Consider the following 12740-nt stretch of genomic DNA (forward strand, 5'->3'; position numbering starts at 1 on the left):
AATCATAGAGATAACGAGTGTTTTTAACAAATATAAAATAATAATACTGCTAAATTCCATAGAGCGTTACTTTAAAAAATAATTATTGCTTATTTATTCAACGTGAACATTAAACAGATGACCAAGGTACATCATGTACAAACAATAAGGTTGTGTTTATATAAATTATAACTAGAAATACATTAACTTCGGATTTGTTTAATATCAGTCGTTAAGGTGAATTAAATCGAACACCATGTCTTCCTTAAAAATATTTTTATTTTCCCTGGGTCTAGCTGTGACTACTTTGGCCGCTCCCGTTAAGGTAAAAAAAAGTAATATAGGTAACTTGGACAACACTAATCTATTCTACGTTATTTCTTTTACTAGTTAACAATATTTTACATTGATAAATAATTATTAAACATCTTAAATGTATCTTATTTGCAAAATGTGTGCGTTACAGGATGACAAACCGCTCTCTGCGTATCTCGAAGATATAGTCTATGAAGTCGCAAACAACCAACTTTACAAAGATGTCCAAGCAAAAATAAATTTACACACCGAAGATTGGGATAGATATCTTACCGAATTGGATAAAAAGGTAAATCTAATGTAGAGCTACAATGTAAAGTTGGAAGGTATTTTTTTGTTTTAAATTTCATTACACTATTCATTGTTTTTATGAAGAGTATGATAAATAGGATGATGAGTATAATGAAATAGGATATAATAATACTTAACAAGGTTTAGGTAGGTTCCTAGCAATTAAATACATCAAAAGAAAAATATTAATTACAAGTTAGGTATTATATTGTTATTAGTCAGTTTTAATTGGAAACAACAAAAATGAATCAAATAGTGTGGTAGTTTTCTTTATCAGCATTAAAAAATAAATTTGGGGAATAAACTTTCATATAATGTATTTAAAAATGTTTATTTAATATTATATTGTATGTAGTTGACAAATATTTTTAGGAAGTAAGGTGAATAACGCGTACCTATATTTATAAATAACATCACGGCGTACAATATTTATTCAATATCAATCATCGATCAATCTTTTTTTTTCATTTTATGCTTTTAGTAGGTATATCAAATAATATGTTGCCATTTGATTTTTGAAAGTACCAAATTTATCCTCTTGGATAATATTTTCAACTAACATTTTAAGTTATTTTTGATAATTTCGTGTAAAAATGATTATATTTAAAATGTTTTTTAGCTAAAACAATTATTGTTTTTTTAGAAAAGAATAATGTTACCTAAATAAAGTTTAGATAATCCTGTATAATTATAGCATAATATAACCAGTTGTTTTTTTATTATGTCTTGAAGTCTGGAGATAAATTTTTCCGAAATTTAAAAATATTATTGATTTATATACTTATGAGTATGATATCAAACTAGGTAATGTAATTATCGTATTATAGTTGGAAGACATGCACCGTGACCAGAAGTTAAAATCAAGAAAAGAGCTAGAAAAGGAGTCGAGAAAAATCGCCGAAGATTTTGCTTTAAAGGTGATCGACACGGTTAAGAAAGAAGATCCAAAACTGGCCGAACTATTAGAAAAACTGTTTATCAAAGTACGCGAGACTATAGTTGTTTTACAAAGCATTAGTGATACAGAGTGGTTATTCATTAAAAAATTCAAACCTAATTTGTTTATTTCTTAATAAATACATTTCAAAAACAAATTTTTTAACTGTGCAATAATTTCGTTAATATTAAAAAAATGTAGTCAACAAAATTAAAATGTATAAATTAGTTATAACAAAATACTATTTTAGCCAGGTAATAAGTGAGTAAATTAAACATTTAAATTTTGTTTATCATCACTCTAATTTAATCATACAACCATAAGAAATGCTCATCCACTATTTAGAGGAAAATATGAAGTTTATATTCAGATTTATAGTTGAAAACTTGTAATCAAATGCACAGAGGAAATATATAAGTGTACCTATTAAATTTTAATTTAATTATAATTGTATTATTCATACATAATATATATTCATAATAACAGTTATAATAATGTTTTATTCTTTTTAGCTTAAAAAATCTTATTCGGTTATAAGTTTTTAAATATAAATATGTTTTATATTTTGTGGAATACACTCGAATAGAAATTATATTAAAACTAATCACTCAAATGTTAAAATGATGTCTAATTTTATTGTTAAATACATTTTTGACTTCGACACTTACATGGAAGTAAAACTATATTTTCTTTAGAATTTTATGTAAGTAGATCTCATTACTGTTTAAACAAACACGGTTAAATATAAATTGCTTTTTACCTAATAGCCTTTTAGTTGGAGTAACCGAATCTGCAATGTATCTACGACTCTGCTGCTGACACCGTTACGTCGTCGTTAACTTATTTTCTTAAATGCCTGGAATTGAAGTGTCGGACTTTTTAATTACTTTTTACTGTAAACTTTGTAAGTATACAGCGATATTTTAATAGCTGGTGTAACGAGTTTTGCCATAAACCACAAACCGCCGAAGTCATAAAAAAAACACCAACTACATCAGCAGGTATACATTTGTTGATTATCAGTTGCTTTTTAACATTATTATTAATAGACACTGTTATCTAGGTCGATGTGAAAACACTTAGAAATATTTATAATAATGAACTATAATCTTCTTACCAATTGTCGAGATAGCATAAATGCTAGATTTTCAATTAATGCTAATAATAATAACAGCAGTTATAACTATTATATAATTAGTGTTATTTGTGTTTTTTTTTTCGATTTAGCTAAAATACTTGGTTATTATAAAAAGAAAAAATAAAGTTCTTACATTCTGTTTTTTATTAATATAGACAAATATACTGTATATAAATTATACTCTAGCCACGTCAACCTGACAAGTTTCGACATTTTTGGTGTACAATAGACAGATAAAATATGAAAATGGAAATTTATTATTATTTAATAATTTCATATTGTAATAATTGTTATCGTTTCGAAGAATAATCAAAATAATATCGCTTTATGTTTTTAAACATAATTTAAAATAAACATATAACACATAGATAAAAACGAAAAAAATATCAAAAAAAAAACCAATACAGTTTTTTTTAATTTTTCCAGAGATAAACTTTATCTTATATGTAAACGTGATAAATGGTCAACCATCGAAAATGATAAAAACTACTTAATCATTGACATAATTTAATTTACTTGATATAAAAGTGTACTATAGTAAAAATGTACTTAACAGTGACGTTAACTCTTTGCGGCACACGTTTTTCAGATTTGTCTACCCCGTTGTTGCACAGCCTATCAAATTTTTATTTAATTGTTATAACTACTAATATAATCTTTTTTAAATTCCTTACATAAAATTATTAATAAGTAAAAAAAAAAATTTAATGGAATGACGAATTATTGTACAGGTGGGATACATGTGTCCTATCGTGCACAACAAGAGCAGTAAAATATTGAAAATTGTGGTAATAATGTAGGTATTAATAATTAATAATCTACCTAAACACTCAATTAAAGCGTGCGTCGTTAAATATTACGATGCTCGGTGAGATATACTCAATTTGTTATTCGACTGACCGAAAAAAGTATATAACCATATTTGTTGAACATTTTGTCAGCTATATTTTTAAATAAAACTACTTTTGCCGTAAAATCAATATTTTTTATAATAATTGAGAAAAAAACGTAAAATCTTAAAAATCATACTTAAAAATCAAAATGGCGGACACTTCCGGTCTTCGAAGGAGTGGGGGATTTTTTTTTTATCAATCAGATCATAGAGAACATTTCTGCCAAGTTTCAAAACTTTCCGACTTGTTTAATTTTAAAATCGTTATTGACTGGACTGTCGTTGCTGCACGGTGGGTTATTTTCTGGATGGTCACTAATATCAATGTAAAACAGAAACTGAAAATGTCAGTTGATTTTTTTTAGACCATAATAATGTTCACTAATAAATACGTAGAATGAAAAAAAACAAATCGGTCCACTAAATACCGAGGAATTCAAAATAGAAATAAATAGAGTGCACCGGAGACATAGACAAAACAAAGTACAGACAAAATTAATAATAAATCCTTATAAATATGACCTAGACAGTTTATTTTTATACCAAGGTCATTGGAATATGCTACCAAATCATTCTTAAGTTGCCAATTGAAAAAATATTTAAACAAAAAAATAAAAGAAAAGGTGGGTTTTTTTCCGTATTAACGTGACGAAACGCAATGATCTAGCATCTGTAGGCTTTTTGATAGCTGGAATAAACATTAAAATGCATTACTTATAAATAATGATACAACACAGCAATTATTAAATTCTCATTAGTTTCACTCGTGGTGCATAATGTGTTAATAATGTTTTTTTTATTGTTGATATAGCGATAAGAATAGTTATTTTACGCAGATATTTTCCTTATATTATTATTGTTATTGTTATTTTTCAGTTCATGATATCTATTATCTTGTTATTCGCTGGATTTTTTAATAACGAAGGTAAACAAATATACAGATGCAGCATTTATTTTTCAACTCAACTTAGATGAAAGAGGTACATATGTGTGTACTAAATGTGTACTAATATGTGTTATAAAATCAATCTAATCAGTCAGCTAACATTACTATACTTATTAGCCTAAAATAAAATAATAATTTTGATCAAACAAATTTGAAATTGATAAAGCTTTTATTAATTTATGTACTTGACAAAATATATACATACAAATTAAAATTCACTACGGTTAATAAGTACGTTTATTGTGCAAAACAAACATAATACATAATATAGTATCAAAAACAAAAAACAAAACAATGTCCTATTTTTTTAATAAACCAAACCTAATCCATCTTAACAGGTCATCGTACTTTGCTGGATTTGGACATTTAACGTTGGTTTAGTTTAAACTATCGATTTTTTTACTTCTTCCATAAAACTTGAATGCCACCGATGTTTTACCACTCGTAAGAGGTGAACGAATGAAAGTAACTAATTTTAAGTTTAAAAAAAACATTTTTTTACTATCGTTGAATTGATACTGTAACCTAGTTGTAAACGCATTCAAATAAGCTAGACATTTGTTTTTTTTTTAAACTTTTTTTTTCTTTATACCATACATGTCCACGTCTCAATAATATAATCTCTGCACCGTCGTTATCTGCTATCATATCGGATAATCGACTGCGGTAATTTCTACGGTTGTCGGCTGTTTTGTTATTTTCCAAACGGACGACGAGCCCAGCTAACGTATTGTTAGTGCTGCTGGTCGTTCTATGTATGTAGTGGATACGGTATCCCCTCGGTAATGAACATCGTATCAGCTTTTGTGTACATGGCGGTGTATGTGTTCGGATCAAACACCGTCATGGCCGTTACTTGCCCGTATATAACACATCTGGCCAATGAACCCCAGGAAAGCGAGTCCGGAAGTCAGGAAGTGCTCTCCGAGTACTCGCCGGACGACCCTTCTCCCAAGGACTCCAGGTTCCTGTGCGACGACGGGCTCAGGGCGTCTTACAACGGTGTGTTCCACCACTGCTGCACGGGTCCGGTAAACATCACCAACGAGGAGTGCTATGGGACGTGCAGGGTCGGCACCGTTAAGGCCAGACGGAGGAAGTATTGTGGTTATGGAAAAATTATCATTAAAAGATAAAAGAGTACATGGAGATGCACAACTTCTCGTCGAATTTCATAACGTTGTGAACGAACGTCACGGAAAATCGTGATCGAATCGGATTGACTATGCTGACTACTATGCTTTACCCTCTATATAATAATATTATGCATTTACATTTTATAATTATTAATATTGTTAAGTTATTTTATTTTATTACAAGTTTGTACTGTTCATAAAAACCGTATTAACGACGCCTTTTGTGCACTTTACTGGCCTTTTGTTTTGATATAGATGTTGTTAAAACGTTAAATAGCATTTGTATTATTTATTTACATTTAAAACTTTTCATAGATAAATATTATTTACATTCAAATGATTTTGACTTCATTTTTAAGAACGTAGTCGGCTTACGAGCGGTTTACTTCTCATTTTTACAGGCTCAGAATAATCTTTGCTAACATATTTAATTAAAAGTGCGCTGCTCTTGGACAGAAATGGTATGATTATTTCTTAGTTTAGGCGGTCACCAACCAGGTTAAGAAAAAAATAGCAGAGTATTCAATCTGGTAAGTTGTATCTAGTGAAAACAAGTATAGTAAAAGTAACGTTGAAAATTCAGTCCAGAGATATATTATTTGGTTTATTCAACACTTAAGTTCACAGAATAAATAAGTTATTCATAGAATATACGATTATAAATTTATTTTATTAAACTTTCTCACTTTCAACTTAAGATTTCTAAGTAAACGTTGTGATAATGAGATAAGTTTATCAGGCCTTTATCGACCCCCAACCTGAAGGAGCAGAGTTTGGGGCCACGGGTGTGCTAAGCTTGTTTAATTTCCGTGCACCCCTAGGGGATTTTGAACTTTAAGTATACAATTTCAAAACTTTTCATAATCTAACGTCGAAATGCCAGTCAATGAAATTTGTTTTCAATTGATGTAAAACCATAAATATATTAACACAAATAAGAAAACATATTTTTATTGAGATTAATATGTTTTTATTAACCCTTTTTTAATCCATTTAGTTTAATAAAAATCTTTTACTACCTAAAATATTGACTTGCCATCACCGACGGTTTTGCTAATTAATAATTATTTTAAATTATGTTGTTTAGCAATTTATCTTAATAATTTTACCATCTAAACGTATTCTGTTTGTTTAGTTATTAAAAATAATATGTTATCTTTAAAACAGCATAACTGTATCATTAACATAGATAAAACCAGAAAACTTTTTTTATTATAATAATCGATTAGTTTAGAATAATATATTTAGTAGTCTACTATACGTTATTTATTTAATTTATTTTTAATTGTGCAGCTATAACATATTTTATTAAATAAAAGTTTTTAAAAAAAGGATTTACTCAATTTTTAAATGCCTCTGGTCAAATCAAATTATTTTTAATTTTCTTAAAAGTTTTTTTTTAATTTTAATTTTAAAAGTATTTTTATTGAAACATATTCGATCTACTCGAGGATATTTCGGATAGCAAGTATTGAGCTCTTGTGAGGAATTTTAATATGCCAACCAGTCGCGTTTATCAACATCATTATCGATAATATTAAAATTAAATCAGTAAACTGTTGCATTAAGCTTATTTTTCTCGGTATTGCATCAGCTTCACGTTATGCTTAGTAACTATTTCTCAGTTATTATTTTGATAACTGTGTTCAAATTATCGTGTTTTATTTTTTTAAATGTTATCTATGTTTATTTAAATTTAGGTCAGCATTTAACCTTGCATACAAACGTTACTAGAAATCATACAAGAGTCTTTCCTAGGTACAACGTTTAACATAGTTATACAATTTGACATATATTTTGTGAGTACAATTTTCGGGTTATTATTAAGATGTTGTATTGATATTTATCTTGTCTATAAGAATGATGGTAAATGTTTTGCTCGTTACAATACAACTTAACTATTCGACTAATAGACACAATTATCTGTCTTAATAACTGTTATGATTAACCGTTTATTCATGATATGTAGTCATTCGTAATAAGCGCTTTAATCGCTTTACCTGCGATATAAAGTATTAGCATACTACCCAAAGTAACAACCTCGCAAGCTTATCAATTATTGTACTGGCTTATTAAACAATAAAAAAAAAAATTTCCCGGGATGTAGTGGTTTCATCAAACCCGTTATCAACTGTTCTTATTTTTTAGTAAGATAAATATATCATACAAATATTTAAGCGATCTCACATAATTGAAATCTAAATTTTTCATTTATTTCATATTTATCTTTAAATAAAAAATTTTAAATTAACAAAATTAATTTTTTTTTACATATTTATAATACATTTTGATTGCTACATCAATTCTAAATTAATAAGTGAACTATGTATACTCGATATATTATTTTAGATCTTATAACTTTTTTTAAAGAAATTTCCCTTATATTATATTATTAATTACATTTTTCAAAAATCAAATACTCTTTAATACTTATTGTGTTGTCAGTATTATTTTCACTAATACCTTCATAGCGTTATCTAAGTATTTTTGAGTTGCCTGGGTGAAGTGTCGTTAATATACTATGTTATTCTGTATGGTTTGAAAGAGGGATACAAATTTTACATTATAAAATTTTACCGATTAACAGTGCCATACAAGTGTTAATAAGGATTGGCATTCCTAATTAGGTTTATTTAACGTTTGTGTTACTTTGCTATGCTATCGTGGTATGTGATTCATTGTCTACAATCATATATAAATATTTATAATTCTATAATAATATAACGGAATCTAAAAACCGAACTAAATTTTTTATAATATAATATTGTAATAAAAAATACCTTTATCTATAAAATGACGGCACCGCGGAGACATAGTATTGTAATTTTTCGTTTAATTTTTCAGAAGTTTGAAAAGTTTAAAAAGAAATATATAGTAACCATTTTTTTTATCGCATTTAACATAATGTTATAAACGTGTTTCCAAAGTTTGAGGTGCCGACGAAACATCAATCAGGTTAAATCACCTCCGAAGTGATGTTTTTTTTATATAAAGTATTCTAGACATTGGCTATTATAAAAAAATGTTGTACAGTACAAAAGTTTAATCAGCATTACAAATCTCACAGTTAAGAAATAATCTTTTGCCGTAAATTAACATCGCATTATCATAATCAAAGTCTTACGGCGGCAGTGCTGTCCGGCTTTGATTACATTCTTCAGAAGCCGGAAAAAATCTACTTAAAAAGTTTTTGGTTACCTCGGCTTGAATATTTAAACGATCGCAATTTTTCACACTAGTACTCCAGCAAAGATATGCGTTTATCGGTTGCTATAGCAAATCTGAAGAAAAAACTTTTCCAAACGCGTTCTGCATTAACAAGAAAAGAATATAAGTGACTGCCGTTAAGGCCATAATATCCTTAAAGCCTTAAGTATTTTGCACAAGAACCGACTAGTGTTCAAAAGGCTCTTTGTTATCGGAAGGAATTTTAAGAATCATATTTGGCTTGTTAAACTTTCTAGAGTACTGATATTGTTAATTTTTAGTGTCCGCCCGAACACATAATTAATAATTTAGATAAAACCGTAAAAGATATTATGGAATTATAGTATTAAAGATATTTAGAGCATAAATAATTTAAATTTTCCTTATATAGGGCGATTCATTAAGGATAAGACACTCATTTTCTCTTAAAATAATTGCAATTTTGTAGTTTTTCTTTTTGGAGATACTTAGTTTATGTTATTGTGAAATAATACAAATTATTCAAAGTTTAATTTTTTTTTAATTTTTCCAGAGCGCTATCCAATTTTCAAACTTAAATATGAAGGTATATATTTAATTTACTTTTTTAACTAAGAATAATTTGCTAAAAATGTTGACTGATTGATATCCAGTTCTGGAGAATTTCTTTTAAAGTTTAGGATGGGAGGAAGCGTAGATGGTAGAGTTTTTTTTATCTGCGCGCTTTACTCAACCACACTCCATCTCCCGTCCTAATTTTAAAACTTAACTAAATTTAAAAGTAATTACCCAAAACTGGTTAAAGTCTAAATTTCCAATAAATTATTCTACTATCAAAAAGTGAATTAAATATATACACATTAAAGCGTTTATTTGAAATAAGATGAAAGTTAAAGTGATGGACCTCGCATGTCACGTTACAATATAACTTATAAGTATTAATAGTGTGATACGCATGTAAACCACAGATGGCATCCCGTCGTGAAAGACAGAAACATCTCTTCGAAGAACAATTTTAAAGTCTAAAAGTGTTCCCCTTCCAATGACACCGCAATGTTCAAAGTAATAATTTTTAATGACGGCTATTTCATTTTGGAGTTTCTCGCCTGAAAGCGAGTCCGTATTATGCTATAAGCCATATCAGTTATTATAAAACCATATTATTTTTCCAATAGCCTGTATGGTTTTCTTAAGCTATATTTTATATTATTATTAAGCTATTAATCATAACATTTTTTAAGTAACAGCGAAACTATGTTTTTGGTTTCTCTCGCTTAAAAACAGGAAACAACGTTAGGCGGTTTGAATATATATTTGACCAAAGAAGATATTACTCTGTTCCGTCACCAAAGAGGTTAATTTTAACAGTTCACAAACCGGTGTGGTTATAAGAATTCATCAAAGACGATGTTAAGTATACAATAAAACCATCCAACACATCATCCTAGACTGCCCAGACCTACAAAACATCCGAAGTACTTTATCAATACCCAACAACTTAGAAGAAGCTCTCCATAAAGACAACACCATAACAATTTTAAATTTCCTTACAAAAATTAACGTTGTAAACAATATCTAATCAACACTTTTGTATTTCATTATTCTTATTTAAAAAATATTGTAACCTTTGATATTTAATTATTAATGTAACTTACACAAAACATGTACACAATGGCTAATAACCACAGATGTTGAAGCCTCTTAAAATAAAAAAAAGTATACAATAAGTCGCAAAATATTACCGTTTCTCCAAAGAAATATGGTGTACGATCCGCATTGTGGCACTCGTTTTAGTATTATAGCACGGTAGTACCCAAAGCTTTACAAAAGTCAACTATTTAATAATATTATGTTCAATAAGGATACTAGCAGCGGTATAAGTTATAATTAAAAATTAAGCTATCCGCTAAAATGTAGTAAACTGTAATGCACTCCTTACTTTTGTGTCAATATTCATTATGAACCTTTTTAATTAATAATAAATGGTACGTTCTGTTATAATAATAACAGTTTAACGACTTTTGATTAAACAAAATGAAGACTACCAAATATGAAAAATGAAAAACTTCATTAATAGAAAACCAAGAATTTATTAAGTTATAAAAAAAATTTTTTTTTTATATTTGAACAACGATGGAAGCAGAGCAAAACTAATATAAACTTACAATTAATTGTATTTGCTGTAGGAAATAAATACTAATAAACCGAAATATCCTCTAATCAAAAGTTAGATTTAGACACTTACGCATAGTTCGACGAAACACACTAAATATTTCCCATAGGGTATGCTAACAAAAATTAAATAGGTTTTACTGTTTAAAAAATTACAAACCATTTCAATTTCGTTCGTTCGCTTGAACTTGATTTTGCACAAACTTAAAAAAATGTTGTACCATGTAAATGTGGTTTTATATGATAGAATGTGCGTGAGCTCGTAAAAAAAAAACATATACATATATATATATAATATTATTATACAACTTGTTCCATTAGGAAACATTTACTAACCGTCATAAGAAAAAAAAAACAAATAAATTATACGTAATCGCGTGCTGAGTGCGTTTGAATTTATCTACTTAAGGAATCCATTTAAAAAAAAACACATTTTTGTGTTGTATACAACTTTTTTACTACTGTTAAACTGTTTTGAGACCAATTGTCCTATAAATTGTGGAAATTCACATGTTTATTTAATTTTTTTTTTAGAAATTATACTAGCTTATTTGTACATGCTTATATGGTAATTTCTACTGTAATTAAATTAAAAATCTAATTTTCAGGAGAATGACCTATGAAAAATAATGTCTAGTCTATATCTTATGGTAATTGATTTTAATGGTTGTTTTAAGTGTTAGAGATTTTATTTAAGGTTATTATTTTAGGTTGAATATTATATAATATTTTTACTGCATTATAAAAATAAAAGGATTTAGCAAAATCAAAGTTTATATTTCTGGATTTTCTTGAAAACTATATTAACTATGCTTAATAAATCCTTGTGGGATATCCGTAATAACTTAGACATGCTAAATTATAATAATAACAAAATTAGGTCTTGCGTTTTGATCAATCTTAATTCATCATGATTATACGATTAATCAAACAGTATCCGCAAAGGGTTAACCTGTCAAGGTGGTTAATATGACTGCATTAAAATAGATTGTATTTTTATGCTTAAATAACAATAGTACAATATAAATCATATAATACTGTTGCAGTCACTCGTTATTTTCGCGACTCATTAGTTAAGTATTTTTGAGCTGGCCCGAGAGCCCTTTTGTAATGGAAATTTGTTTCCATACTTTGCCGACAACCCACTCTGATGCAGTATTTTAGTGCTCTGTCAGCCACTTCACTCGCCCACTTTGCTGACTCCGATCGCTGACGGTACTTAAGGTTATGCGCTCAAGTTACCACGATGAAAACGAATTAAGAAAATGCCGGTTTCCATCCCGGACCTATCGAAAAGTGTCAAGAAGGAAAACGCACGGTAAAACTGGGTACAAATTTATTCCCAGTAGGTAAATATATAATCCAAAACGCCAGCAGTCTTGTCAGTAAATAAAATATTGCCAGCAGAGACACGGCGACGACCTCTGACAATCTGACGACAGTAAAAGGACCTTAACTGTAGACAGGCATAGTGATTCCCAAGAAATATGGAGAATAAGAGTATAGAACCTTTAAGATTTCACATGTTTAAAAATTTGTTCATTGACGTACAGTGTTAAACTTTAACAAATAAAGTGCATTCTTGACTTTGTTATACGTCGAAGGGTCGATTTTCATCTGTGGATACTTTGTACAAAAATTAAACATTTTTATCACAGAATAGATTTAGTAAATGTATTCTGTTCTGCGGTTCCAATATACAAATGCTGATTGCAATAGTGAAAGCAACAAATAATATTATCCTCGCA

General features: G+C 28.4%; 1 protein-coding gene across 1 annotated transcript; it reads left to right on the forward strand.

Annotated features, from left to right (window-relative positions):
• Positions 1–94: 94 nt before the first annotated feature.
• On the forward strand, positions 95–2189 carry LOC126837133 (uncharacterized). The gene is made up of 3 exons (XM_050570951.1): positions 95–304; positions 446–583; positions 1413–2189. The coding sequence occupies exons 1-3, from the start codon at positions 236–238 to the stop codon at positions 1656–1658; spliced, it is 453 nt and encodes a 150-aa protein (XP_050426908.1). The 5' UTR covers positions 95–235; the 3' UTR covers positions 1659–2189.
• The last annotated feature ends 10551 nt before the right edge of the window (positions 2190–12740 follow it).

Source organism: Adelges cooleyi, unplaced genomic scaffold (assembly GCF_023614345.1).
Source record: "Adelges cooleyi isolate 19-005CV unplaced genomic scaffold, UGA_ACOO_1.1 ACOO_flye_CR_arks_rails_tigmint_CR_PRNA_247, whole genome shotgun sequence".
Lineage (NCBI taxonomy): Eukaryota > Metazoa > Arthropoda > Insecta > Hemiptera > Adelgidae > Adelges > Adelges cooleyi.

Excerpts from the sequence above, each read along its gene's own strand:
- LOC126837133 (XM_050570951.1), top strand. The coding sequence starts at position 236 with ATGTCTTCCTTAAAAATATTTTTATTTTCCCTGGGTCTAGCTGTGACT. Across the intron at positions 305-445 it reads CTTTGGCCGCTCCCGTTAAG|GATGACAAACCGCTCTCTGC; the intron begins GTAAAAAAAAGT and ends TGTGCGTTACAG. Across the intron at positions 584-1,412 it reads TTACCGAATTGGATAAAAAG|TTGGAAGACATGCACCGTGA; the intron begins GTAAATCTAATG and ends ATCGTATTATAG.